The sequence below is a fragment of the Ictidomys tridecemlineatus genome, chromosome 11 (genome assembly GCF_052094955.1).
Source record: "Ictidomys tridecemlineatus isolate mIctTri1 chromosome 11, mIctTri1.hap1, whole genome shotgun sequence".
NCBI lineage: Eukaryota > Metazoa > Chordata > Mammalia > Rodentia > Sciuridae > Ictidomys > Ictidomys tridecemlineatus.
Genome location: NC_135487.1, coordinates 40,833,978 through 40,861,209, shown reverse-complemented (window position 1 = coordinate 40,861,209; position 27,232 = coordinate 40,833,978). Strand labels below are relative to the sequence as shown.

Below are 27,232 nucleotides of genomic sequence, written 5' to 3'. Positions count from 1 at the left end.
GCCACTTCAACCAATCGTAGTCAGGAATATCCGTGTCTTGCCCCGCCCCACAGGCCGTTTTCACTATCTCATAGGTGGGTCCTGAAAAGAGCTCCCCGCCTTTGGGCGGGGGTGGGAATCTGGTAGATCCTCACGTGAGGGGACTTGCGGGAATGTAGGTGAGTGCTGGTGATGTAGTGAAGGGACTGGGGCAGGAGGAGAAGAGCGCCAGGACCTCAGAACCGAATTAGAACCTCCTTGACTAATTACGAGCAGCTGGAGCTTGGCCATAGCTCCTATACCCCTCCCTGTCAAAATGGGGATAGAAATGCCTGAGCTAGCGCCCGGCACGTAGTGGGTGCCTGGAAAAGTTTCCTTTCCACTCCGCCACTCCTCACAGCTGCGGGACCTTTAATCGTCCCCCCCCCCCTTGTGCCTAAGAGTGGCCCTGTCCACCACACCCGCTCCAAACCACGGCTCGAACTGAAGCTCTTCCCCGGCGCCGCCGAAAGCGAGTTAACTTTCCTCCGTTCTGGGGCTTTTCTTTGGCCTCTTAGAGGCAGGGCCAGAGCGGTGGAAATGTTCCTTTGCTCTTTCCTCCCTATTTACGTTATTTACAAATGCCTGCTGCGTCAGGCGCCGTGCTAAGCACCAGTTTGGCATTGGTGAATAAAACGCCAGAGTCTAAGAGTTTACAGTTTAGTAGGAGACACATGGTAGGCAGATAACGTATAGCGACACTTACGTCCTATTCCTTCTCCCTAGTTATTTTTCTTCCTATTTTCTTCGTGTTTCCATTTTAGTTTTGTTTAATGAATGTCTGCATCTAGAGTAGTGCTTGGCACATAGTAAATGCATGTTTAATGACATACAAGACACAAATAGGGTTCATAATAGAAAGTAACAAGGGGAGAGGCTCAGGGAGGACCTCCAAGGGGCAACGACCTTTTAGCCAAGGCCTGAGGGTGGGGAAAGGCATCCAAGAAGAGACAACAGCATCTGCCAAGGCCTGACTTAAAGATGGTGCCTTTTAGATGGAAAAAGGTAGAGGCAGAAAGGAATGGCGTGGACCTGTCTTTGGAGTTCACGATGAACACTGCCAACTTTTCTACCAGTTTCCACAAAGCAGAGAATACAACTGTTAAACATGAAGAGGGTAGATTTAAGGCAGAAACTGATAATATGATAAGCCCATACACTGAATTAGCAGTTTATAGTCAACAGAACTCTTACTTATCTCATTTTAGCTCCCAAAAGTGTAGGGAATAAGAAATTAGCAGAAAGAAGAAACCACACCTCATTTATTCATAATAGATACCTGGTACATGGCATGCAGTAAAAATGGATTGGACTCATGTAACACCATACTAGGTCTTAGAAAGATAAAGACCATGTTCTGCTCATCTATGTTGCATCCCAGCACCTAGCACTGGACCTAGTCCCCAATCTGTATGTGTAAAGTGAATAACCTCTCACAAGTTTCTGGGAGCCTTCCATATGCCAACTGTGCTTGGTGGGAGAATGTAGAAGGAATAAGACATTATTCTTGTACTTGTGAGGGTTCCAGCCCATAAAGCTTTCCTAAAGTAGAGCTCATGCACAGTAGAACACGTTTTCTGAGGCTGAAATATTTAAAAAATTTATTATACACAGAGGGACTGCCCTTCTAAAAGCAATGGTAGGGCTGTAGCTGTAGCCCAGTGGGTAGGTAGAGCACCTGCTAGCATTCACTAGGCCCTGGGTTCAATCCCCAGTATTGCAAAAATAAAATTAAAAGTGCCTTAAAACCAATGGTAGTGAGTGTTATCACATCAGATAGCAGATTCTGTGTCCCCATCCTCAGGGTTTGCACAGAGCCTGGCACCTGCAGAATGGTGAGAATGTGAGGAATAGAGGAGACCAGAGTATAACCCCCATGTTTTCCTTCTCCCAGGCCAGCAAGGGAGGGGGAAGAGCACCTTGTTGTCCCTCCCAGGCTGCCCAAGCCCCACTGAGAATGGGTGAGAAAGAAGAGGACACTGAGGAAGCCTGGCTACAGCTGCGGCCTGTGGAGCCCTTGCCTTCCCAGTGCTGTGGCAGTGGCTGCTCACCCTGTGTGTTTGACCTCTACCACCAAGATCTGGCAAGGTGGGAGGCAGCCCGAGCCAGCAACGACAGGAGCCTTTTGAGTGGGAAGCAGTCACAGGTGAGAGGCTGTTCAGACTACTGCGCCAGGGTGGTGGAGTTTACTTGACCTCACCCCTGCAAACCAGCTCTGGGAAGATGTGACTGGACAGCAAAAAGGAGTGCACATACAGAGAACAGACAGAGCCAGGGTCAAAGTCTAGGCCTGGAACAAACTTATTAGCAGCTGTGGGGTTTTCATCCTCTGAGTCTTAGTTTCACCGTATGTATAATGGGGATAAACATTTGTGATGTTTAGCACAGACTCTAACATTTATTTCATGTAACAAATATTTATTGAGTGCTTGTTACACATCAGGACCTATAAGCCATGAAAGATTTAAGAGGGAACTAAATAGATACGGTCCTTGCCCTTACAGAGCAAAATAGTTTGTAATATATATGAAGTAAATAGGGAATGTTGTTATTTCTTCTTATTTCATCCTTGCTTTTTTTAAATAGTAAAATTTTTCTTTTTGTAACACTTATGAATGTGTGTGTGTGTGTGTGTGTATATATACATACATATATATATATATATATATATATATATATATATATATATATATACACAAACCCGTTTTCCATTGTGGAGGAGAGATATCTTCCATTTCTGCATCTTAATGTAATCGGGCCTCACCATCACTTTTCAGACAACTATTCTCCATTGTTGGGTTCCAAACCGAACCAAATTTCAGTAATTTTTATGCATGTTGTTCCTAAGCTATAGATCATATATCCTAAACAAATGCAGGGTGTTTTTCAACTCCAAAACATGACTTAATATCCATCCCTGTTAATTGTTTCCTTGTAGTTCTGCCCCTGGAAGGTGGTGGTGGGGACCCGAGCTCTCTGTCTCTGCCAGTGACTGGGGAATGTTCATGACAGCTGTGCTTCTTCCTTCTCTCTGCCCTTCGTCTCCACATGGATCATTTCTGTACTCCTTTTTGGGTTGTTTTTCTTTTTTTCTTTGTGGTGCTGGGAATCAAACCCAGGGCCTCAATCATGCTAGGCAAAGGCTCTAGCCCTGAGCTACCATTCTAGTCCCCCTTTCACTTTTTTCTGATGTTTGCTCAAATTTCATTTCTTAATTCTCAGTACCACCAGCCACCTTCTAGATGTACTTGCTTATGAGCATATTGTCCTTGTCTCTTTGCTAAAATGTAAGTTCCATAGGAGTGGGGCTGTGTTTTGCTCACTGTTATGTCTTCTGCCAGCAATTCCTGACATTATAGTCAATAAACATTTGTTAAGCAACTGAGTGAGTTTATCCTAGGTCTACTGAGTACCATGTCCTGTGTGTTAGGCACAAGGAAGTTGTTGATAAAGTAAAGATGCCAGGTCACCAGCCCTCAGTAAACTCAGCTTATAGAAGAGGGACCAAGGACCATAAGGATGTACAAAGTAAGAGCTGAGGCCTGGTTAGGCCAGTTAATTGTGTGTCACTTTAGTATGCTAAACCCAGTTTTATCTGAATATGGGAATATTAATACTTCAGAGGTTATTATGAGGATTTCATGGGATAAATAAATAAAGTACCTGGCACATGGTAGATGCTCAGTAAATAGTGCTGTCATCACCTATCATAACAAATGGAAAGTTAAATAAAGAAAGTTAATTTTGCCAATCTTGTAAAACAGCATATTTCAACCTAATAATAAGTTTTATTTATTTAGAAAAATTTTTTTTTTGGTATCAAAAACTGAACTCAGAGGTGCTTAACCATGGAGCTCATCTCCAGTCCTTTTTTATTTTTTATTTAAAGGCAGAGTCTTGCTAAGTTGCCCAGGGCCTCGATAAGTTGCTGAGTCTGGCTTTTCACTTGCAATCCTCTTGCCTTAGCCTCCCAAGCTGCTGAGGTTACAAACATGTGCCACCAAGCCTGGCGTAAGTTTTATTTTTAAATTTTTAATAGTCATAATAATAGAGATTTCTCATTTCCTTTACAATTAACATTGTGTAAGATATTTTTGTATTGTGATGGACATGGTAGTACATGCCTGTAATCCTTTCTAGTTCAGAGGCTGAGACAGGAAGATTGTAGGTTCAAGACCAGTCTAGGCAACTTAGTGAGATCTTGTTTAAAAATTTAAAAATAAAAAAAAAATAAAAAGGGCTGACTTTACTCAGTGGTAGGGTGCTACTCGGTTCAATCCTCAGTACAACAACAAAAAAGCTTTTATATTGTTATCTTATCTGATAACCATATGTTTATCAGGGATGAATTGGTCCCTTTTTACACACTGGGAGACTGAGACCCAGAGGATCAAGTGATTTCCCTGAGACCCCACAGATGAGCAGCAGCAGAACTGGAGCTAATGCTAGTGCTCCTGACTCAGTCCAGTGCTCTTTCCAGAGCCCCAGGCAGCTGTGGCCTCATGGGGGATCTAGTAGGGTGGGAGAGGACACAGTGGAGGAAAAGTCTTGGATACCAAGCCTGAGAGCATCAGTTCTGTGATGCTGTCAGCATTCCCATGAATGGAGTTGGTGCTGCACTCTGATTTGGACAAGAGTGAGTCCCAGGTCAGCTGAGTAAGGTGTGGGTATTTTCCAGAAGAGAAAATTCTGAGTCATGGTATTCAAAGAAATCTTCCTGGAGGAGTTGATAGTGGGGTTGGAATGGTAATGGCAGTAGGCTGAGTCCTAGAAGACATGAATTTGAGTCCTTGTTTATAGTGTGACTTTGGGCAAGTAAGCCACTACCTCTCAGGTCTCATTTTACCCATACATAATATAAGGATATTGGATTAAATCATCTTTAAAGTCCCTTTAACTTATCAACTTTGCACATCTAGAACTTGACAGGTTTGAAGGCTGAGCAGGTCTCATGCATTGGAGGTGTCTTGGAGAAAGGGCACAACTGGGGCAGCTAAAGACTCAGAGGTTGGAGACAGCAGGTGTTCTTTGGAAGAGGGAGAAAAGTCTGGCATCTGATGCATGGGAGATAAACTGAGGCTTGAGGGTTATTCACCAGACCCTTAACTATAAGCTAAGGAACTTTCATTTGATCCTGGGACTGACGGAAACCATGGAAGGTTTAAGAGTAAGATGAGCTGAATGTAAAGTGCTCTCATATTTTTGGATAAGAGGGAAATAAGGTGGCACTACACTGTGTTACACAGAAAACTTACCAACACAGCTCTCCTTGGAGAACATGGGAAGGATGCTTTTGTGTCCCTTGGGCCCAGCCTCTAGCTGTCAGGTCTTTTCCTGTTGCAGAGCTGCCCCTCCAAGCTGAGCCCAGAGACCTTCCTGGCCTTCTGCATCAGTGCCCTGGACAAACTCACTAAGGACACCTACCATGTTCGATTTGCTCTACCTGGAAACAGCCAACTCAGCCTGCACCCTGGGCAGCACCTCATCCTACGGTACATTCAGGTCACGGGAGGACCAAAGCCTTGCTGCCTGCCTACCTTGTCCTAACTGGTGGCCTTAGGCAACTTGCCTGACCGCCCTTAAGCCTTCATTTGTCTTCTTCAAAATAGCAATATATGATTCAGATGGTTTTTCAGATGGAACTAGAACTAGATAATGCATTATCATGAAAAATAATAATACAAGCACTTTAGCAGCACTTATTATCCAAGGCACAGTGTGTGCATTCGTATGTGTTAATTCACATAACCCTCACAAAGTCCTGTGTGAGTAGTTGCCACTATAATCCCCCACAGGAACCTGAATTCAGAGAGATTTAGGAACTTGGTCCAGGTCACACAGTTAGGAAATGTTGGAGCCAGGATTTGAAGACAAGCAATCTGGCTCTAGGGCCTATGATTTTAACCTATTATGGTTAGCACCAGTTGACAGAAATGACACTGTCACTGAAAATAAACTGCCCAATATCACATAGCTGAGAAGTCAATGGAGCCAGGATTCAAATCAAAACAGCCTGGCTCCTGAGTTATACTCTTAGCCACTTCTCTGAGGTTTGTCCTGACCTGCTTTGGTGCTCTACACCCACTTGGATTCCTGCCCCCACCTTTCCAGGGACAAGATCCTTTGGGATATCCAGGGATTGGTGTCGGCCAGGCAATCAGTTCTATGAGTTTGGGGTTCATCAGAGAGATCTGGATTTGGGAGTCATCAGCCCATATCTGGATGGCATTTAGGAGCATATGTGTTTGTATGAAAAGAGGAAAGAGGATAGATTTGAACCCTGAAAATTCTGGAATTTATGGGACTGGCAAGAGAAAGAGGAGCTGGCAAAGGAGACATAAGGTGCAATCAGAGGATAAGGTGGAGACCAGGAGAGAGCTTATTGCTGATCAGACTCCAGGTGTGTGTCTAGGTGCTTCGGACTTGGCCTGGCTGGCAGTCTTTGAAGCTCACTGTTCCAGGAGGCAGGAGAGCCCCAGGCAGGTCACAGCCTCATGCAACCCTTAATCCGTAAGCCAGGGATGCCCAGAACCCCTACCTCTAGACTGGCTTCCCTCCTCCATCCTCCTCACTATCCCAGTGACATTCCTAACGTATTCAACTGACCATGTCACTCTCTGTTCACTCTCTGATGCACCTCAGTACTTCCATGATAACATCCTAAGCCAAGGCCTCCAGCCTCCTTTCCCACCAAATTCTTCCCTGTCCCCCACTCCACATGTGTTCCTTGTCTGAGCCTTGCCATCCCACGCCAGTTCCTGACAATGTCGACATTGTCCTGCCTCTAAGCTTTTGCCTGGGCTGCCCCATATGCCTGCAGTTACTTCTTTTCCTGTCCCTACTGTGATCTGTCAGTGGCCTGCTTATCCCTTAGTCCTCCAGGAGGTTTTGGGGGTTCTACAGATGAGAGTGATTGCTCCCTCTGTCAGCTTTACCTCTGTTGCAGCAGACATCCTGGCTCTTTGCATCTACGTCATCTCATATGTCTGTTCTTGTTTCCTCATTTGTTTCATAAATATTTATTAAATATTTCTGTTTAGTGCCCTGCTTTGAAGCATTGAGACAGGGTCTTTTTAACCTTGCATATCTCAGAGAAGAACATTTTGCACATGACAAGCCTGGAGAAGAGTGCTTGGGTGCTCTTTAAAAGCTGTGAGGAATAGTGGTGGGGAACCTGGCTTTGGAGTTGAGTTGCAGTTGAATTCTAGCTGTGCAATTGACTTCTCTAAGCATAGGATTCTGCATGTGGATATCATTTGAATGAAATGAAATAGCATGTATAATATGCTTGGTGCATAGTAGGCATTTAATACAACCTGGCTATTATTGTACCTCATGATTGCTATCCTGACCCCATGATAACATTGTAGAGAGGACTCATGCAGGGGATAGGGCTTTGGACTAGTGTTCCTTTGAGAATCCTTCCAGTTTTGATACTCTGGGTGCATGATAGTGTTTCATAAATCTAAACAATTTTTTTAATCTTTATTATCACTACATAGTTGAGACGAGGTCAGGAAAAACCACAGCAGTGTCCCCAAAATTGCTTACATCATCAGTGTTTTTTTGTTTATTTGGTTTTTTTTTTGTGTGTGTGTGTATCAAACCCAGGGCCTTGTGCATGCAAAGCAAGCACTCTACCAACTGAGCTATAAAACTAGCCCCATCATCAGTGCTTTTTTTTTTTTTTCAAATAATAGTCCATTGAATGGACATACCACATTTTTTATGCCTTTATTTTTATGTGGTGCTGAGGATCAAACCCTAGGTGAGTGCTCTACCACTGAGCCACAATCTCAGCCCCATCATCAGTGCTTTTTGAAGCACTCTTCCACCTGTAATTCCAGTGGCCCCATAGTCAGGACATAGATGGCTGCCTCCATTTTGCAGAAGGGGCAGCTGGAATGTTAAATTACTTTGCCTGTAGGGGCTGGGGATGTGGCTCAAGCGGTAGCGCGCTCGCCTGCCATGCACGCGGCCCGGGTTCGATCCTCAGCACCACATACCAACAAAGATGTTGTGTCCGCCGAGAACTAAAAAAAAATAAATATTAAAAATTCTCTCTCTCTCTCTCTCTCTCTCTCTCTCTCTCTCCTCTCTCACTCTCTCTTAAAAAAAATAAAAAAAATAAAATAAATTACTTTGCCTGTCATAACCACCATATGGCAGAGGATGAGTTCAGTGCTCTTTGTTTTGCTGTACCTTGCTTCTCAGTGAAACTTCTGGGGATATCTGGATTCCATCTTCAGATTCATCAGTCTGGCAGAGAAGGTTCTTTCTTTCTTTCTTTCTTTCTTTCTTTTTTTAAAGAGAGAGAGAGAGAGATGAGTTTTTTTTTAATATTTATTTTTCAGTTTTTCGGCGGACACAACATCTTTGTATGTAGTGCTGAGGATCCAACCTGGGCAGCACACATGCCAGGCGAGTGTGCTACCGCTTGAGCCACATCCCCAGCCCAAGAGAAAGTTCTTGATAAGGGTTTGTTGAATGACTGGCTAAACACCTGACTGTGTATTTCTCCTTCCTAGAGGGATAGTAGATGACTTGGAAATTCAGAGAGCCTACACGCCCATCAGCCCTGCCAATGCAAAAGGATACTTTGAAGTTTTAATCAAGGTGAGTTGACTCTTCTGGAGGATGCTCCTAAGATGTCATGAATTGGTACCTCCCTTGCCAGCTTGGTTGGGATCGAACAGTTTCCATCCAGTGTTCATGTGGGAAGAGGCTGACTTACAGGAACAGCAGGCCAGGTAAAGGGAGCCTTCTCCCCTCTCCTTTTCCTGGGGAAGGGGTCTGCTGGACGACTGACTGAGGGCATATTCTCTATAGATTTTAGGAGGAACTATTCTTTTTCACTTTTTCCTATCAGTGAAGAATGAGCACAGAACTGGGAAGTAGAGGAGAACCAAATCTCCACACTCACTGTGTGTTGGGCATTGGGGTTCAAAGGTATGTCAGACACGGTGACCACCCTCAAGGAACCAACCCTGAGACATGAGTGACAGATGCTGTTATAGAGGAGGCCCAGCCCAACTCAGGGCAGCTGGGGGTGCAGGGAAGGCAGGCCAGGCTTCCTGGCAAAAACTATGTTTAAGGAGCAGGGAGTGAGGGGAAATGTGTGAAGGAGTCTCTGCAGGCAGGATTTAGGGAAGTAAGTCATTCATCCTGGAACAGAAGAATGAGTGCCAAGGGAGGAGGATATGAGTTGAGAGAATCAGGAAAAAGGTGGAATGTGGAGGACTTTGTGAACTGAACTAACCTGACATCACCTCTGCATAGGAGGTGAGCAGAGGCAGGGCCTTTGATACACTTGAAGTAGTATGAATTGGTGGTTGTGGGGAATGGCATTATAGGCTGATGGATGGATAACCAAATGTAGGGAGGTGGTGACACAGAGTAGGTCTTCTAGAAACTGTACCCTGTCTGAGTGACAGGAGGAGAGGGTGCTCATAGCGTAGTCAGGGCAAGTGGAGGAGTTGGCAGAGATGAGATGAGCAAGTGTGTCAGATGCAAAGTGCCCTGGAGACCCAAGGAGTGGGCAACAAATGTACAAGGAGTCATGGAGGTCCAGTATGCAGAAAAAATAATTAGATTGAACTACACGAAATGGCTGATACTCTGACATTTTTTACTTAGAAATAGCATTTCACAGTAGAGCTCTAGCCCATCATTCCCAGATGGAATCCTGGGGAACACCAATGTAGAAGGATAGCTTTCCCATTCTAATCTCCCTTTAAAACATGCATTATTATTCCTATTTCATTGATGAGCAAGCTGAAGCCCAGGGGAACCCAAGGTCCATAACTAATCAGTGCTGTGGGGGATGAGCCCTGCCCCTGACTCCAAGATGCCGGTGTTGTCTTCCCTCCCACTTCCCTGCCTGCCCTGCCTGCTTCAGAACTCAAATGTTTATTCCCTCACACATAATCCTGGATGGGATCCCTTCTGCACGCTGATGTTTGTCTGGGAGATTCTGTAAATCCTCTCCAAATGGCCTGCTTCCCTGCGCTGCTTGTCTGGGTGTGTTTCTGCTGAGAGGATAAGCCTGGAGACAGTTCTCCAGAGCAGCTGGATCCCTCCCAGCTGTAAGGCTGATTTTCTCCTTCGTTTGCTGGAAAGCCTCTCTTTAGAGAGGCACCTCATTATCCCTAAGCCGCTGGCTAGGAAAAGCCAGAAATGTCTTTGCAAATTGGGAAGGCAGCGGGGTTTTCCAGTTTGCCTCCCCTTGTAGAAAGGAGGGAGGCTGCACTTCTGAGACACCTGCAGGGTACGGGACACTGCTTCTGGCTCTTTGTTCTCAATTCAACCTTATAACGACAAGTAGATTATATTAGCCCCATTGTACAGATGAAGAAACTGAAGCTCAAAGATCCTCAGGCAATATGACCCCAAGTAGAAGGATAAAAGCTCAGTGTCCATTTTGTTTTGCAGTGCATCTTGAGCATCTCCTCCAAACCAGGCCATGTAGAGACTCAAAAGAATCTTTCACTTCTTCCTGGTACTGTCTGTGGCATAGGGCCTCTGAGGCCACAGTTGGGGTTGTGTCTCCCTGCCAGACTAGGGTCAGAAAACAAAGTATGCCCTAAGACCCAGTCTCCAGAAAGGCAGGAGCAAAACTTGCCCTCCTTGGTGGTAGAGCTCAGAGGTAGAGCCCTTCCCTAACATGGAACACCCTAGGATCATCCCCAGCATTGCAAAAAAAAAAAAAAGGACTCTTCTTCTCAGACCTCTTCCAGGTGAACCCCCTGCCTTTTTTTGCAGGGGCGGGTATTAGGGGTTGAACCAAGGGTGCATAATCACTGATCCACATCTCCCAGCCCTTTTTTATATTTTATTTAGAGACAGTTGTCTCCCCTGCAGTCCCAGCATGGTGCCTGGCACAGAGTGGGTGTCACCCAGGCAACATAGACTGCCCACCACCCATGGAGGAATCCCTTCCACAACCTTCATTTTCTCACATATTCAGCACATGGTGTAGGGTAATTCAGACATTGTAGGTCCCTTGTTTAGAACCTCAATAAGTTGCTGAGGCTGGCTTTGAGCTCACAATCTTTCTGCCTTAGCCTCCCAGCCAGTTGCTGGGATTACCAGCCAGCGTGACACCTCACCTGGCAGGACTTTCCCTTTGCTTATGCAGATGATAGCTGCAGAAGCAAAGGTGGTATCCAAGGTGGTTCTGGGTGATGGAAAACATGTTTGGAGACCAAAGCCCAGTCTTTTCTTTAAGCCTGGCTGTACTCTCCTAGCATTTTATCCTTCTCATGGGAATTAGGTAGTCTCTACTTGGCATGTATCTGTGCTGTACATCCCTTTCAGATTGTGTGTGTGTGTGTGTGTGTGTGTATTGCTAGTCATTGAACCCAGGGCCTCCTGTGTGCTGGGCAAGTGCTTTACCACTGAGCTATACCCCCAGCTCCAGATTGTTTACTCTTAAGGGGAGGGCCTGAATTTGGATTGACTGATTAATTAATTCATTGAGATATTAAGTCCTTTATGGTTCAGACACTAGTTGCCTTCATGGAGCTTAAGGTCCAGTTGTCTCCCCTGCGATCCCAGCATGGTGCCTGGCACAGAGTGGGTGGCACCCAGGCAACATAGACTGCCCACTTCCCATGGAGGAATCCCTTCCACAACCTTCATTTTCTCATATATTCAGCACATGGTGTAGGATAATTCAGACATTGCAGATGTATGGCCTGCAAACCGGATCCAGCCCACAAATATATTTGATTTTGGCCTATATAGTGTTTTAAATTTTTATTAATTACTGTCATTTTAAAATGGGAGACTATAAATAAAAATACAGATTTGCTGCCTGTTTTAGATAATCAGAAGATTTGTCATCATCAGTTTCACAAACTATAGCTTGGTACCTGCAAAGTGGTCCTCCCTAGAAGGAACACTATCTCACCAATATATCACAGTCCCCACCACTCCCTACTGCTCCCTTTCACTGAAATTGTTAATTGCCATTAGTCACTTGGTTGTGGGTCCCTGTGGGCATTTGAGTTGAGATCTTTGGTGAAGGCTACAGTCCTGTGGATTTGTATCCCAGCCTTGCCATCTCCCTGTGTGGGAACTTATGGGCCTCATCTGAACATCAGGGATGACAGTACCAACCTGTAGGTGCAGAGGTGGATTAGATGTGAGAACATATGTAAAGCCCTCAGCATGCAGGAAGAGCTCCACACTAATGACAAATGTGGTTTGTGTTGGCAGCATATGCCTTTCCAACTGAGTTCTCTCTGTGTTTGCTTTCAGTGCTATCAGACAGGGCTGATGTCCCGGTGTGTCAAGTCCTGGAGAGTGGGAGACACAGCTTTTTGGCGAGGACCTTTTGGAAACTTCTTCTATAAACCAAATCAGGTCAGTGCCAGCACCCTAAGTGTTTAGGAGATGCCCCTGGCTTACCTCCAGGGCTGTGATTCTCATATTTTAGGCCATAGAACCTCACTGTGCCTTTGTTCATAAGCTTAAACTCAATCCTTAGAGTATCCTTGGAGTTGAGAAAGGGAGGAGATAGAATAGTGGAATAGACACTAATAAACAAAACCACCTGCTGTGCTCCAAGACTATCTGTGGCTTCCCATTGCTCAGAAAACCAGACTCATTTACTTGGTGTTTAGGAGCCTGTGCTACATAAACCTCAGGTGCTGTTCTGTGCATTCCACTCATAGGGCCAAATATAGCCATGGCTCCCTGCTTAGGAGCCCACTGCTTCCCAGCTCAGAAGACTATTGCCCTCGTCTTCATGGCATGTTACTTCCTTGATTTTCCCAGGAATACTTAGCAATTCCTCTTCAGTTGGTGCATATTTGAAGAGCAGTTTGGCAGTGTATAACAAGAGTCTTAAGAATCTTTAAATCCTTTGACCCAGTAATTTCACGTCTAGAAGTCTTTTGTGTGGAAAGAATCCAAAATGCTGACTACTTTGCACATATTCATGTTTTTTGTATGTGTGTAATAACAAAAAATTGGAGATAATTGAATATCCAACATTAGAGGTACAGTTAAATATTCTGGGTTTCAGTATACAAATATGCAGGCACTTGATAGAGTATTATCTTGGGTTTTAAAACATAATTTGTTTATAAATGATATATGCTGGGCTGGGGATATAGCTCAATTGGTAGAGTGCTTGCCTTGCATGCACAAGGCCCTGGGTTCAATCCCCAGCACCACAAAATAATAAATAAATAAATAAATAAATAAATGATGCATGCTTATGCTACAAAATCAAGTAATAAACATTAGGTAAAAAACTGAATATATACCAGGTTGAGAAACTAACTGAAAAGGCACAGAAAAAATATGAAAGGAAAATACAATGTAATATGCTAAACTCTGAATGGTAGAATTATGGGTGATTTTTATTTTCTTCATTTGTTATATGTTCCAAAATTATACATTCTAAATTTTCTGCGATGAACACCTATTACCTTTATAATTAGGAAAACAAAGCAAAACAAAAACAAATGGAAAAGAATGAATCATGCTTACCTCGTCTTTCTTTTTGTTTAATTTTAAAATAGCATTTATTATTTTTTTTCTTTATTATAAATGCAGTACATATTCATTATCCAGAAAATATAGAGGCAAAAACAAGAAAACAACAAACACCTGCAGGCCATTTCTTTAGATACCAGGTTGCTACCTTGATGTGTATTCTTCCAAATCCTCTTTCATGAGTGGGTATGTTGGCATATGTACATACACAGGTATGCATACTGAGCACTTGCACATATGTATGTATTATAATGCTATCAGGAACAGGGTGTAGCTCAGTAGGAGAGCACTTGCCTAGCATCCACGAGGCCCTGGATTCCATAAAAAAAGGAAATTAAATAAATAATACCATCAGACACATATTTGGCACCTTCAGTGTACATACTCTGACCTTAGTACTTGATATATGTTAACTCAGTTCCCACAACAGTTTTCAGGTACTTCTGTCTCCAGTTTACACATGCATGTGTACACGTTAGTGCTCTTTCACAGGATTCCATAGGACTCCCCAGTACTAACTGCACTCAACCCTGTGTTTTAGCTCAGTGTGTCCCGGCCCCCCAGTCCCTGAGAGCAGGGCAAGGAAATTGTTCCTATTTCTTCCTTGCCTAGGGTAGACACCAGATAAAAAAGTTTGTCTTGACCACTTTTTCCAGGAGGGAACCTTCTGATGCCATGTTGCTATCCTCTATATCCATCAAACACTCAAAAGCCCCTGCATTTATTTTTTATTTTTTTTAATATTTATATTTTAGTTCTTGGCAGACACAATATCTTTGTTTATATGTGGTGCTGAGGATTGAACCCGGGCCACACACATGCCAGGCGAGCACGCTACCGCTTGAGCCACATCCCCAGCCCCCCTGCATTTATTAATCTTTTTTTTTTTTTTCCTAGCACTGGTGATTGAACCCAGGACCTGGTGCATAGTAGCACTCTGTCACTGAGCTACACCTCCAGTGCTAGCCCCTGCATTTCTCATCTGTGAGGATATAGGGCCCAGTAGTGAGGGAAAGGTGATATTGTCTCAAACATTCCTGTTGGCCACCAGAAGCCTTGATCAGGGCTGCTTTTTCTCCCACGAGAATGCCTGGGTGCTGCTCCCCTCTTGCTAGCCTGCTTTGCTTCTCTGCACTTGTCTCATTATAGACAGATATTTTATCAGCCCTGAGGCTGACACCCAAGCATGAGCGTGCTCATGCAATAGACAGAATTGTTTACCCAGGCTCCTGCCCATGCTGGACTCCAGGGACCAGAGGTAAATCAGACAAGGCCTCTGTCCTCCCACTTAGTCTGATGGAGGAGACAAGCACACAGATGATAACAGTATGCCTCTGTTATATCAAGGAAGGCATAGCAAGCTATGAAAACACAAAGGAAGACCCCCTTCCCTGGCCCTGGCTGGGAGAGGCTTCCCAGAAGACAGCCTGAACATGGAGAAGTGCAGGGAGGGTTGAGGCAGGCTGAAGACATGGAGATGGGAGGTTGCATGAATAAGGACAGCAGGACATGGCCCCACAACAGCAGGTAGGAGGGTATCCTGAGCCTAGCAAAGGGAAGCAGTCTAATTGGATTAAACCTCAGCTCCTCACCAGGCACTTTATATCATCTCTTATGAGCCTCAAAACACTTTTTGAGATAGGTGTCATTATGAGGAAGTGCAATTGTGTGTGTGTGTGTGTGTGTTATTGGGAATTGAGCCCAGGTATGCTCTACCACTGAGTTGCATCCCCAGCCCTTTTAATTTTTTATTTTGACACAGGGTCTCAGTAAGTTGTTGAGGCTGGCCTCAAACTTATGATTCTCCTACTTGAGTTTCCAGAGTATCTGTGATTATAAATATGCACCACCACCCTGGCTTATTTTAAAAAAATTTTTTTACCAATTAAGAAACTGAGGCCCAGATTGATTTTTAAAAAAATGCGCAGATCATATGGTTTGGTATTTCCACACAGAGGCCTAATCTCTAGAATGAGGGAAGTGAATACTTCTCTGCATAGGGGTCAGGCACTAGCTTTTGATGCACTCATCTTAAGAAGGCTTGCCCCTCTTTAAGAGATCTAGAGCCAGGAAATGAGTTCATTGAGAGGAATTGAGGGAACTAGGCCTCTTGAGCAGGAACTCACCTTGAATGCATGACTCTTTTGGACCAATGCTATGTTAGACACTTGCATATATTATCGCATTTAGTCTAGAGAAGGGCAGGCTCTGGGGTCCAAGAAGGGGCCCAGAGATATCTTCAAGGCTGCCTAGGGGCAAAGGAAGTAGCCCAGAGAATAGTGCTGTGATGGAGTTGGGAGTGGGCAAGGCTTTGGTGGGAGCAGGTTTCAGCTCAGCGTGAGGTGGAGAGATCTCCCTAGCAGGGGCAGTTGGCCTATTATGGAGCAAGCTGATTTGGGAGGCGGTGAGTTCCATGGCAGCAGAAGCTGTGAGTGGAATCCTTGTGGCAATGCTTTAGAAGTCAAACAAGCCCGTGTTCAGGTTGGACTACACTGCTGTGTTCCCTTTCAGCCTCAAGACTCCTTAATCTATTATGCATACCTCATATGCCTTTCATAAGTCAGGATGACTTCCTGAAGGAGAAGAGAGGAGGCATAGATGGGTGGAAACCCAGAAAGAGCACTGCTTCTGGTTCAAGCAAAACCAAGAAAAGGCCCATAAGCAGGACAGGTGGGATGAGACCCTCAATCCACCTGTCATGCCCATTCTACTCCCCAGTATGGTGAGCTCCTCATGCTGGCTGCAGGCACAGGTCTGGCTCCCATGGTGCCCATCCTGCAGAGCATCACAGACAATGCAGATGATGAGACCTTCGTCACCCTGGTCTGCTGCTTCAAGACCTTTGAGAGCATCTATCTGAAAACCTTCCTCCAGGAGCAGGCCCGTTTCTGGAATGTCCGCACCTTCTTCATACTCAGCCAGGTAAGCCCAGGGAGGTGACTTCCCTCACTGAGACTCTGCAGTCACCTTGCATCCATCCCAAGGACCAACCTCTTTGCGCCACATTGCACTAATAATCCCTGTCACTGGTAGTATACCCACAGGCTCCTGGCACAGAAAGCGGGTATTACTATGGTCTCTTTTTTTTTGCACTAAGGATTGAACCAGGAACACTTCACCACTAAACTACATCCCTAGTCCTTTTTATTACTTTACCACTGAGCTACATCCCCAGTCCTTTACAGTTTTAAATTTTTGAGACAGTCTCACTAAGTTGCTGAAGGTCTTGCTAAATTGCTGAGGCTGACCTCAAACTTATAATCCTCCTGCCTCTGCCTCCTGAGTTGCTGCAGTTATAGGTGTGTACACCTGTGCCCAGCTCTCACCATGTTCTTATGCAGAATGGAAACAGAACTCATCAGTGAAAGACAGTTGTGTCACACTGTAGACAGGATTGAGCCAGGATTTGAGCCCAGGACTGACTCCTTCCCAAGCTCTAGCTCCTCCCACCATCCTTTGCTGCCTCCCCCACCCTCTGGCATTACCAGCTGTGTGACCTGGGACCAGCCGTGGAGTCAGGGCAGGCTCAATGTATTCAGTTCCTTGGGACCAGGACCACATGTTTGGGTCAGCACTGTTTGTTCAGGGATTAATGTAGTGCCAGGCACAGAGTAGGGACTGTGTCAGCAACTGATGGTCCAAACTGGATCCAGGTTCCCTCCATTTAGAAGGTTCCCCATCACCTCAGTTCATCTGCTCATGAGACTCCCCAAGCTGCAGATTCTTTATCTGTAAGTCACACTGCCTTCTGATACTGCCTCCCTCCGGTTCCCTATCCCCTTCATTCACTCTAGTTACCCTTCTTGGATCCTCCCCACCATAGAATGGAGGACCGTCTTTGTGCTTTATCTCAAGCCAGGTCCTCAGCTGCCTTTGTTCTTCTGCCTTCCTTGGTCTATAGATTTAATTCTCCTTGCACCTGCTGGCTTGAGGGTCCCTCCTGGGGCCTCCCAGCATTCCTTTTTGCTTATGGTCAGTCTTCTTGCCCTGTACTATGGACACCCCTCTCATTAATTTCCTCTTTGAGGCATCTGTCACTTAGCTGATCCTCAGCACTGTGGTCAGGTGGGTGAGGGTTGGGTTAGGAGACTGGATTTCCCTTCCCCAAACCAGAGTTTCTGGGCTCCCCAGGAGCCAGGGTCTGTGGCCTGTCCATGGGGCAGAGTGCTCAGTGGTAAGAACATCAAGAGGGTCATGCTTGGTGAACATTAGAAGCAGCAGGAAGTACCCAGGCAGGGCACAAGGCCAGAGGCTAGTGTGCAGCCTGAGGGAGTGGGTGAAGGAAGGCCATGGTGCCCCTGCTCAGGATAGTGGGAGCGGGACAGGAGGGTGGTAGACACCTTGGATGCTGACCAGCTCTCCTGTCCTCTGTCCCCCACCCACATGTCTACAAAATTCCAGGACACAAAAGTGAAGATGACCCAATCCCTGCCCTGTAGGCGCTCACCTGTGCACGGAGAGATGGCACAAGGACAGGACAGCTGATAAGGGTTCTCCCTCCTTGAGCACTTTCTCTGCCTGGTATCATTTGAAGCACTGTGTGTAAGAACTAATTTAATCTCCACAGAGTCTCATGGGGCTTGTACTGCCGTGATGCCCCTTTTAAGATGTAGAAATTGAGGCATAAATGATTAAGAACAAAATAACCCAGCCAGATGGTAGAGAGCTGGGACGCTGGGACAGGCCAAGTGGTCCTGCTCAGTGGCCTTTCTCTTTGTGCTCATCACTGTGAGATAGCACAGCACAAGATGCTGAGAGGCGAGGATGGCCAGGATGCTGATGGCCAGCAGGCAGAATTGGGAGGGCTTTGTGGACCAGTTGACCTTAGGGCTTTGATGTTGCAGAGGCCTGGGGTTGGGCAGGGAAGTGGGCTACCCATTGATGGAGGGGCAGGTAAAGGGGGCTGAGGATGACGGCTCTGCTCCTTCATACTCCTTCGAGGGCTCCTACTCCCCTAACTGGGCCCTGGAAATTGGGTCCTTCGGGGTCTCCCACTCCAGTTACTCCCTGCCAATTTGTTGTTTATTCTGCAGCCTAAATGACAGATTTGATGGACTACCACTTTGCTCCAGCCCTTCCCTGGCTCCCCACTGCCATTAGGACAGTGTCTAAACTCAGTAGCCCTGGCAGAATGTACAGTTTTGCCTCCTGGCCCAGCCTCCCTGTGTGCTGTGTCCTGGTGTCACTGGTCTGCTCAGTGGTGAAAGGAGCTCTGCTTTCCTGGCTGCTAGGCCTTTGCTCAAGCTGTATCCTCTGCCAGGGGAGCTGTCCCCCTCCCTTTCTTAACACCTGCTTACCCTTCGCATCCTGCTGAGGGGAGCTCATCCTGGATGTTTGCCTAGAGCCCCTGGGTGGTGCTGGTGTTCTGCTGTTACAGCCCCACTCTCCTCCTCCACTTGCCACACCATCATTGCTTACAGGCCCCTCCTGACCTGAGCAGCAGCCAGACCCAGTGCACTTTGGGGTGCACAGTTAGGGTGGCGGCAGGCAAAGACAATTGGCCTGAGGGAACTGAGCATTGGGAAAGAGAAGTGAAGCCAGCAGGCCCTACCAGGCCCTGCCCTTGAGGCCTCTTAGGATGACTCAGACCGTGGAGGGAGTATAGGCTCAGACTGTGAAGGGAGTGTGGGAAGATTCACATCATCAGCGAGGACTCCTTCACTCTCCAGTGCAAGAGGGCTTTTGGGGTCAGACAAGCTCTGTGAGGTGGGGCTCCAAGGCCCTGTGAGCAAACTTGATGCTAGAAGCCTCAGCATCCAGGGCCTAAGGTAGGAGGACAGCTGTGAGCCAAAGATGGAGGGCAGGAAGAGAAGGGGCCTGGGCCTCTTGGGCCTCTATGTGAAGGATAGATCCCCTTTTGTTATGGGGCTCTGCTGCCTGGGACTTGTGTTACACACAGCCGGGACAAGACCTAGAGACTCATCTGTTTGAGCAGCCACCATGTCCCCTACCATCATACCTGGCATGAGTGGGCACCTGGCAAACATCTTTAAAATAAACAAGGAATTCATTGAATCCTTAAAACAAATGAACAAAAGTATGCCCTGAGGTAATAGTAATGGATTGCATTAGGGATTCTGGGAAACCCCCTTATCTATGGGGAGAACCGCTCCCTGCCAGTGTCAGCTACAGAGGCAGTGAGAAGTGGTAGGAGTAGAGTTCTGCACTTTCCCAGGGAAGCCTCTTCTCCTCCCCCTACCTCCCCTGCTCTGGGGGGTAACAGCTCCCAAGACTGCTGCAAGGGTGATGAGGATCTAAGTTTGCTTCCTATTCTCTCTGCATCTCTTTCCTCATTTGGTAGAGAAGAGCTGGCTATGTGAACTCTGAGAAACCCATGGTAGTCACTCCCGCTCTTTTTGATCTTCCCAGGAGAAGTCCCCAGAGCAGCTTCCCTGGAGTTACCGAGAGAAGACCCACTTTGGTCACCTGGACCAGGACCTGATTGAAGAGCTGGTTAGTCGATGTCGGAGAAAGCCATTTGCCTTGGTCTGTGGCTCCCCCAAGTTTACCGAGGACATGGCCAAGTGCTTGCTGTGTGCAGGCCTGACTAAGGACTCCTACTTTCTCTTCTAGCCCGGATCTCCTTTCCAAAGCCCAATCAGGGGCCTGTTGCAGGGACACGGGAGGAATCTCAGACTAGAATCAGAAGTCATGGCATCCAGGCATGGCCCTGCTGCTCACTTGCCATGTAACCTTAGGGAAATGTCTTTATCTCTTAGGATTTCTGTTTCTACACTATAGGGTTAAGCATTTCCTCCTGGCATCCTGCTGTGTGGGAGCCCTGATTGGTAAGCATCCAGCCTTAGAGTCAGGGGGACTCCTCCAAGGAAGCCAACTCTAGGATAAGTAGCAGTTGGGCAGGAGAAGTGGGGAGCTGCCCTGGTCCTTCCAATTAGAAGGCCCTTTAGGAGCTCCAACAATGGTGTTCATGCCAGCTCAGAACCCTAGGTTTAAACTCTCTAACCTTTTATGTTTAGAGAATGACCCCAGCCAAAGCTAAATGCTCTCTGGACAAGGACCATAGTTTATGTACCTTGTGCACTGAAGGCCTTGGATTCTGACTTGCCAGCATTCTTGGAGCAAGGCATTGCCCTGGATGACCTCTGTATTGGCTCCAAACATGTCCCACTGCAAGCAGCTTTGCACTCAATCTCCTTTCTCTGGCTCTAGAGCCTGGACAGCCCAGAGCCCTTTCTGTAGCTTAAGAGGAGGCCTGGAGGCAGACACCTTCCCTCTTCCTGCAGGTGGCTGGCTCAGCCTGTGCCTTCAGCTGGGTGCCCTGGTTACGGTTGCTAAGGAGATCTAAAGATAGAGCAGGAGACCTGGGTCCCTCTCTCAGCTCTGCCCACAGTGGTTGCTGATCCAGTTCCCCCAGCCCTCCCCATCCCACTCCCTCCATCCTGCAGAGGGCGTGCCCTCTCCAGGGAGCCTGGTGCCCCTGGGCAGTGCACTGCACTTAATATAATTCTGCTTTTTTCAGCCTGGGTTCCAGTGTGCTGCATCAGCACTGGCTGGCTACGGGCCATCCCAAAAATTGGAATTCTAGGCAGTGGAATCTTAGCCATGGGACATTAAGAGCTAGGTTTTTGCAGTCATAAATTTCTAGTCTTCATATCACAGCTAAAAGTATAGGATGCTAGAAAACATCTAGTCCAACAGAATGATATCAATGGGGAAGTCAAGGCCCAGTAAGGCCCAATGACTTGCCCAAGGTGAAAGAGTTAACAGGAGAGCTGGCACCACACGTTTCCTTATTTCAACCCTGTGCTCATAGTTCTCCACCAGTGGTTTTCAAAATGGGCTCCACAGGGCTCTTGCATGGATGACAGCAGTGAAAAGATGGCCAGAGGGATCTCCAGGCCCCACTTCAGCCAGAAGAGTTCTATTTTTATCCTATTTGTATACTGAGGTGTGGAGTAACTTTGTCAGAAAGGATTTTCCTGTTCCCTCCCCCCCCAAAAAAAGTTACAACAAATTTGCTGTGCCATGTTCACCAAATAGTCATGGTAAGCAACAGAAAGGACATGCAAAGGGTTCACACTGTTCTATAGGAAGGGATTCTGTGCTAGATGGAGGAAGGGTTGCTGGATGTGACCTCCAAAACCATACACATGTGAGCATATTAAAGGCTTTGAGAAGACTACGGGTTTCATTTGGTTTAACCCAGAGTTTCTCAGGCATTTTCCTCTAGAACACTTCTGTAGGGCCAGGCTCTCTCCAGCACAGTGCAATGAAAGGAAAAGGCCCTGACAGAGCTCCCAAGTAGGGACTGTTGATCTCCTGCTTGACCTGTGCCTGGGGCAAGACACTTTCCCTTCTTCAGGGCCCCTGTAACCTCTTGCCAGTGTCCTTGTCCTGCCCTCTGCCAGTACATCCTGTGGACTCTACATTAAGGGTTTTTGGAGGCAGTTATGAGCCTGACTCTGTTCTAGATACTTAGGAAACAACAGTGGGCAAGTGCTGCCTTTCTGTCAAGGAGCTCCAGCCTAGCCAGGAAGGCAGGGGTTAAACTTGTAGATCTGAAAAAATGGAGTGTGGAGTAGGACTAGAAGTAAGCTAGTTCTAGGGCTTTACCTAACCTAGGGAAGGCCAGGGACATGCCACTGTGCCCCTGTGGATGGAGAGTACGCTCACTCATAACTAAGGGTGGAGTGGGGGTCCTCACTTAGAGAGTAAAGGTCTGGGTCAGTTCCTTCATATTTTTCTTTGTGCCATTTTAGAGATTTAATATTTAGGTATTAGACAAGGTCACCTCATGGTCAACAGCCCCTCTTGTCCTAGAGTGGTCATCCTTCCCCTCCCTCCACATAGAGTCTGTGTAGTCTGGCTGTTGGCGGGATCACTTGTCAGGGACATTGGTGAGGACCTAGCCATGCCTTTGGTGCCAAGATCAAAAGGACTCCTATCATCAGATACTTGAGAGCTTGTGTCTGGGTGTTGTGCCTTGCAGGGTGCCTAGTGAGCCCCAGAAGAGGAGGAGTGGTTAAGATGTGTGAAAACAGACCTCTTGGGATTGGGGATGAGACTCTGGGCAGCTGGTCCATCCCTCCTATCTCCTGCTGGTGCCTTATGTAGGCCATCGGGGAAGTGCTGTGGGTGGTGGCCACTGTGTGATATTGCAGTGGAAGAAGGAGACTTAGGAGCTGGACATGACCAAAAGGCATCAGGAAATCAACAAAGTGACAACAGTTCTGTGATCAGATAGGTCTTGGACTTATTCTAGGCTCAGGCTGTCCCCTTTGGGCCCTGCTCTACACTAATCAGACTGATTTTCCTAACGTGCAAATTCATGCCTATCACTGTCCTACTTAAAGTCTTTCCATGGTTCCTTATTACCTTCAGGATATGGCATCTCAGCTTTGCTCACCTCTCCAGACCTGTCCTGTGCTGCCACCTGCTCTGTGCCCACCTCTTATACTCCATACGTGTTCTCTGGTATCATTGCTCCCTTCACACTTGCTGCTCCCTTTGCCTGGCCAACCTCCTGATTCCAGTCTCCCACTCTCATTTTTCACCTTCTTATCCTCTGAGCTCCTGGTTCAGTGTCTCTTCTTTGGGAATCCTTGCTGCCTCTTCCACCCCAGTCTGGAGCAGTGAGCAGAGACTCTTAAGTTCTTCCATTGCCACACCCATCAGACTGAGCACAGCAAGGGCCCTGCATAGCCCAGTCCACTGCTTCCCCAGCAGAGAGGGTGTGCAGTACATCCTGAAGGTCAAATACTTGAGTGATAAGCAATATTCATGGATCAAGTGACAGGTGGCAGAATGCTTTTCATATTCATTGAAGCACAGAATCTTAACAAATATTTATGCTATTTTATTACCCCAATTTACAGATGAAGAAACTAAGCTTCCAAGTCATTGAGTGATTCTTCAAGGTCATGTAGGCAACACAAGTTCCTGATTGTTGTAAAGGTTATATATGACACATGAATGCACCTGGAGATATGTATAAAGATTTTTATTGCTGCACTGTTCAAAACAGCAAAAACTAAAAATTGTATGTCCATGAAGAAGAGAAAAAATGAACAGTTCCTCTTTTTCATTTGATGCTGGGGATTGACCCCAGAGCCTCACGAGTGCGAAGCACACTCTGTCACTGAGCCATACCACAGCCCCAACAAATTGTTCTTATTCATCCAGTGGAACATCAGACAGCAGTTAAAATGAATGAACTAGACATCTGTCAACATAGACTAAATCCTAAAAACACCATAATGATGTGAATTGCATGTTGTGAAAGGATAGGTACAGTGAGACACCTGTACTTAGAAATTGTTAAAACCCAAAGTAATGCTGCCTTTTGAGTTGAGGAACCAGCTGCAAGCATGAGGCTGGCTCTGGTGATGGACAGAGGAGTTGGGTGGGGTCTCAGGCTGCATCTGTACTTGTATTATATTAAAAATATTTGAAATGAACATTGCAAAATGTGAACTGGTTAATCTGGGCAATGGATTCACTGATATCTGCTAATATTTTCTATTTTGTTTTGTTTTAAATAATTCTATAATTAAAGATCTCTTAAATTTTTTTTTAGTAGTAGATGGACACAATACCTTTATTTATTTTTATTTTTTGTGGTGCTAGGGATTGAACCCAGTGCCTCAAGCATGCCAGGCAAGCGCTCTACCACTGAGCCACTGCCCTAACCCTTAAAGATCTTTTTAAAAATATCAAATGTGGGCTGGAGTCATGGCTCAGTGGTAGAGTGCTTGCCTGGCATGTGTGAGGCCCTGAGTTTGATCCTTAGCACTGCATATAAATAAATAAAAGATCCATTGACAACTAAAAAATATTTTAAAAAATCAAATGTGAACCAGGCATGGTGGCGGGGCATAAGCCTATAATCCTGGTGACTTGAAACTGAGGCAAGAGGATCATGAGTTCCAGGCCAGGCTCAGCAACTTAGTGATCCTGTTTCAAAAAATGAAATGGACTGGGGATGTAGCTCAGTGGTAAACTACACCAGAGTTCAATCCCCAGTTTAAAGTGTGTGTGTGTGTGTGTGTGTGTAATCTCAAAATGTGATTTTGACCTCAAGTTGCAACGCTCTTCACAAACTATGGGCTTACAAACATCCACTCTCTCTCTCCCACCTCACACAGGTTCCCTTTATGCCTCCAAGCTCTTCAGTCATTCATTCAAGACTGTGAGCTTGTACCATGCCAGGGCCTCTTCTAGATGTCAGGGACCCAGCAAGAAGGAGTATAAATCATTCCCAGCACTCCTGCTGTCTGAGTGTTCCTTCTGCTTGGACATCTTCTTTTCCCCATAAACTTAACCCATAATGATTTGCCAGACACCACTGTTGTAGGCTTTTCCCTCTCCTCCTTTTTTTTTTTTTTGGCCGGGGGGATTATTTTGTTTTTCCATTTAAATGAAGCAGACCAAGTTCAAGTGATTCTCTGCTGTGACCCACAAGAACTAACTGTGCTTCTCTGAGTCTGAGTTTGCTCTATAAGATGGTGGAAGGTAGCATCCTCTCCCAGGTTATCTGTCCTTCATCCCAGTGAGGGTGAGGGATACATGTGTGCACCTAAGCACAGCACCTTGCTGTGAGGCTACTCTTGAATGGCCTTACCCAACAGCACTTGGCTCATGACTGATGGCATTTATTCCTATGTTTTATTGTCCAGAATTCCCCAGCCCAGCAGGGTGCCACGTGCCTGTAGTCCCAGCTGTTCAAGAGGCTGAGGCAGGAGGATCACTTGAACCTAAGGGTTCAAGGTCAGCCTGGGAAACACAGCAAGACTCTGACTCAAATGAAAAAAAACTCCTCTTTTTATTATTTTTCCCATGCTTTGGAAAATTTTGATCCCAAATTGCAAGTATTAAGTCATTATTAATTTATCTCCCATTTTTTATTAATCAAAGACATAGATAGCTGCGGCTCAGAGCTTCTGATCTGCACACCCAGCTGGGAGCTGCGCGTGGCTGACATGATCCCAGCCAGAGGCAGAGGCGGCAACAGCGTGTGTGGTCTGGCAGCTTGCCGAGGGGTCGGGGGAGATGCACCTTGCTCCCTTTCCTTTTAGTTGGCGAAGGATCTGGGAAGCTGCTGTCCTTGCCAGGTGGCTGCTACACACACAGGTGGTCACTGACTAGTGGGCTAGGAACTGAGTTTCCATGCCAGGCCTTATTATGGGACCCCATGTGGATCCCAGGCCCTCACCCCACGAGGCTCATTTTAAATAGATGACATGCACCAATGCCACGCAGAAGAGCGTGGAGTTCACATAGTGGGAGGTGGCAAATAGGTCTGCATGTGGGTCCCACAGGCTCTGGCTGGCGACCACCACACCATCATGCCCCTTACTCTCAATGCTGACAGAACATACTAGCTTATAGCGGGATGGGTCCCTGATCTCAGGACTCAGAATGGCAGCCAGGTAGGCACACTGGCCTGGATGGTAGGCCACACCAGCCAGCTTGGAGGGCAGGTGGGTCTGCATCAGTTCCTCTGCCTGGACACAGGGGAACTTCACCTCTGGCCTGGCTGATCATGAGGGAACCTGGAAGGAGGAGAGGAGGGGGACGAGGGGGTGTGTTTGCAACAAACAGAATTTGAGGTCAAATATGCTGGACATAGACCCCTGAGTTGGAGCATATGATTTGGAACCCTGGTATGGAAAATGCAATGCAGAATCTAAACACAAGAAAACAGCTTTATAAACTGCATAGTGCTCTGTGGATGGCAGAGATTAATCCAGTTTTCAGTCTATAAAAAAAAGTGCCTTGGGGCCCACAGCCTGGCCCACTCACCCTCGTTGTACCCGCAGGCTGCTGGCCCATACTTGTTCCTGGATGGTGCAGATTGGTGGACAGTAATGCAGTTCCAGTTGTGTCCTCGTAGATGTCCAGTTCTGTAAAAATGTGGACAAGCATTGAGGTGAACATTTGCTGAATGTCAACTGCTGGGTTTGTCCCAAAGGTGACTCTGAGCAAGGATTTGGGTACAAGAAGTTTATATGGGAGGTAACTCAGGGAAACATGGTGAGACAGTTGGGAAGGAAAGATGATAAAGGGTGTGGGTGGGCAGGTTACCCTTGGCAGCAACTGGAGATTCGCCTGCCGTGGTCCATGCAAAAGACAGTGGAACACACCTCAGAATCATGCCACTGAAGGACAAGGAAGCTGGGCATTTATTCACCACAAGCCTACTCCTTTACTGGCTGAACAGGCATGTTTGGCCTCTCCTGAGTGGCCTCAGTGTTGGCAGCCTGAAAAACCTCAGGTAAGAAACCTGGAACTAGCAAGGCACATGAAAACTTCTGGCAGGTGCTTCCAGGGTGGGCAGGGTGTACAGGTGGCAAATCAACAGCATTCCGTACATGATCTCCCTTAATGCTTAGTCTTTAGGATCAGTAGCAAAGAAATAGATGTTAGAGAGGTAAAATAGTGATAGGAGAAAATGGTGTTATTGCACGAGGCTGGGCTCAATACAGTGTCCCCTCCCCACTTATCCCCCAATCCAGCACAGTGGACAGTAAGTGTTGCCGTGGTGACTGATGAATGAATAAAGAAGCTGATGGAATCCACAAGACCATGGATTAGCTACCACTCCTCTGTAAAATGAGGGTGCTAATTCCTTTCCTCCCAGGTGGCTTGGAGGAATATAGGAGATTGCGTATGTAAAGTTGCTCAGCTGCCTTCCTCTGCCCCTCTGAGGAGACTGGGGGTCTTTACAAAGAGGCAAGCCTTCAGGCCC

The 27,232-nt window shown here is 46.5% G+C and overlaps 1 protein-coding gene and 1 long non-coding RNA gene across 5 annotated transcripts in view; one reads left to right on the top strand and one right to left on the bottom strand.

Moving 5' to 3' along the window:
• The first annotated feature begins 56 nt into the window (after positions 1-56).
• Cyb5rl (cytochrome b5 reductase like) lies at positions 57-23,942 on the top strand. 3 transcript variants are annotated; one of them, XM_021726828.3, is made up of 8 exons: positions 57-158; positions 1,913-2,164; positions 5,362-5,510; positions 8,547-8,634; positions 12,280-12,384; positions 16,243-16,446; positions 19,894-19,977; positions 23,361-23,942. In XM_021726828.3, the coding sequence occupies exons 2-8, from the start codon at positions 1,976-1,978 to the stop codon at positions 23,391-23,393; spliced, it is 852 nt and encodes a 283-aa protein (XP_021582503.1). In that variant the 5' UTR covers positions 57-158; positions 1,913-1,975; the 3' UTR covers positions 23,394-23,942. The 3 variants fall into 3 exon arrangements, with proteins under 3 accessions (XP_021582503.1, XP_005326088.1, XP_077882442.1); XM_005326031.5 differs by having other exon boundaries at positions 19,894-23,942; XM_078026316.1 differs by lacking the exon at positions 12,280-12,384 and having other exon boundaries at positions 19,894-23,942.
• LOC101958104 (uncharacterized) overlaps positions 7,533-27,232 on the bottom strand; it is a 22,937-nt gene continuing 3,237 nt past the window's right edge. For both annotated transcript variants that reach the window (XR_013427795.1, XR_013427794.1), the window contains exons 2-3: positions 26,287-26,387; positions 7,533-8,316 (exon numbers count right to left, since the gene is read on the bottom strand). This is a non-coding gene — a long non-coding RNA (uncharacterized LOC101958104). The remainder of the gene's footprint in view (positions 8,317-26,286; positions 26,388-27,232) is intronic.

Excerpts from the sequence above, each read along its gene's own strand:
- Cyb5rl (XM_005326031.5), top strand. The coding sequence starts at position 1,976 with ATGGGTGAGAAAGAAGAGGACACTGAGGAAGCCTGGCTACAGCTGCGG. Across the intron at positions 8,635-12,279 it reads ACTTTGAAGTTTTAATCAAG|TGCTATCAGACAGGGCTGAT; the intron begins GTGAGTTGACTC and ends GTTTGCTTTCAG. Across the intron at positions 16,447-19,893 it reads CCTTCTTCATACTCAGCCAG|GAGAAGTCCCCAGAGCAGCT; the intron begins GTAAGCCCAGGG and ends TGATCTTCCCAG.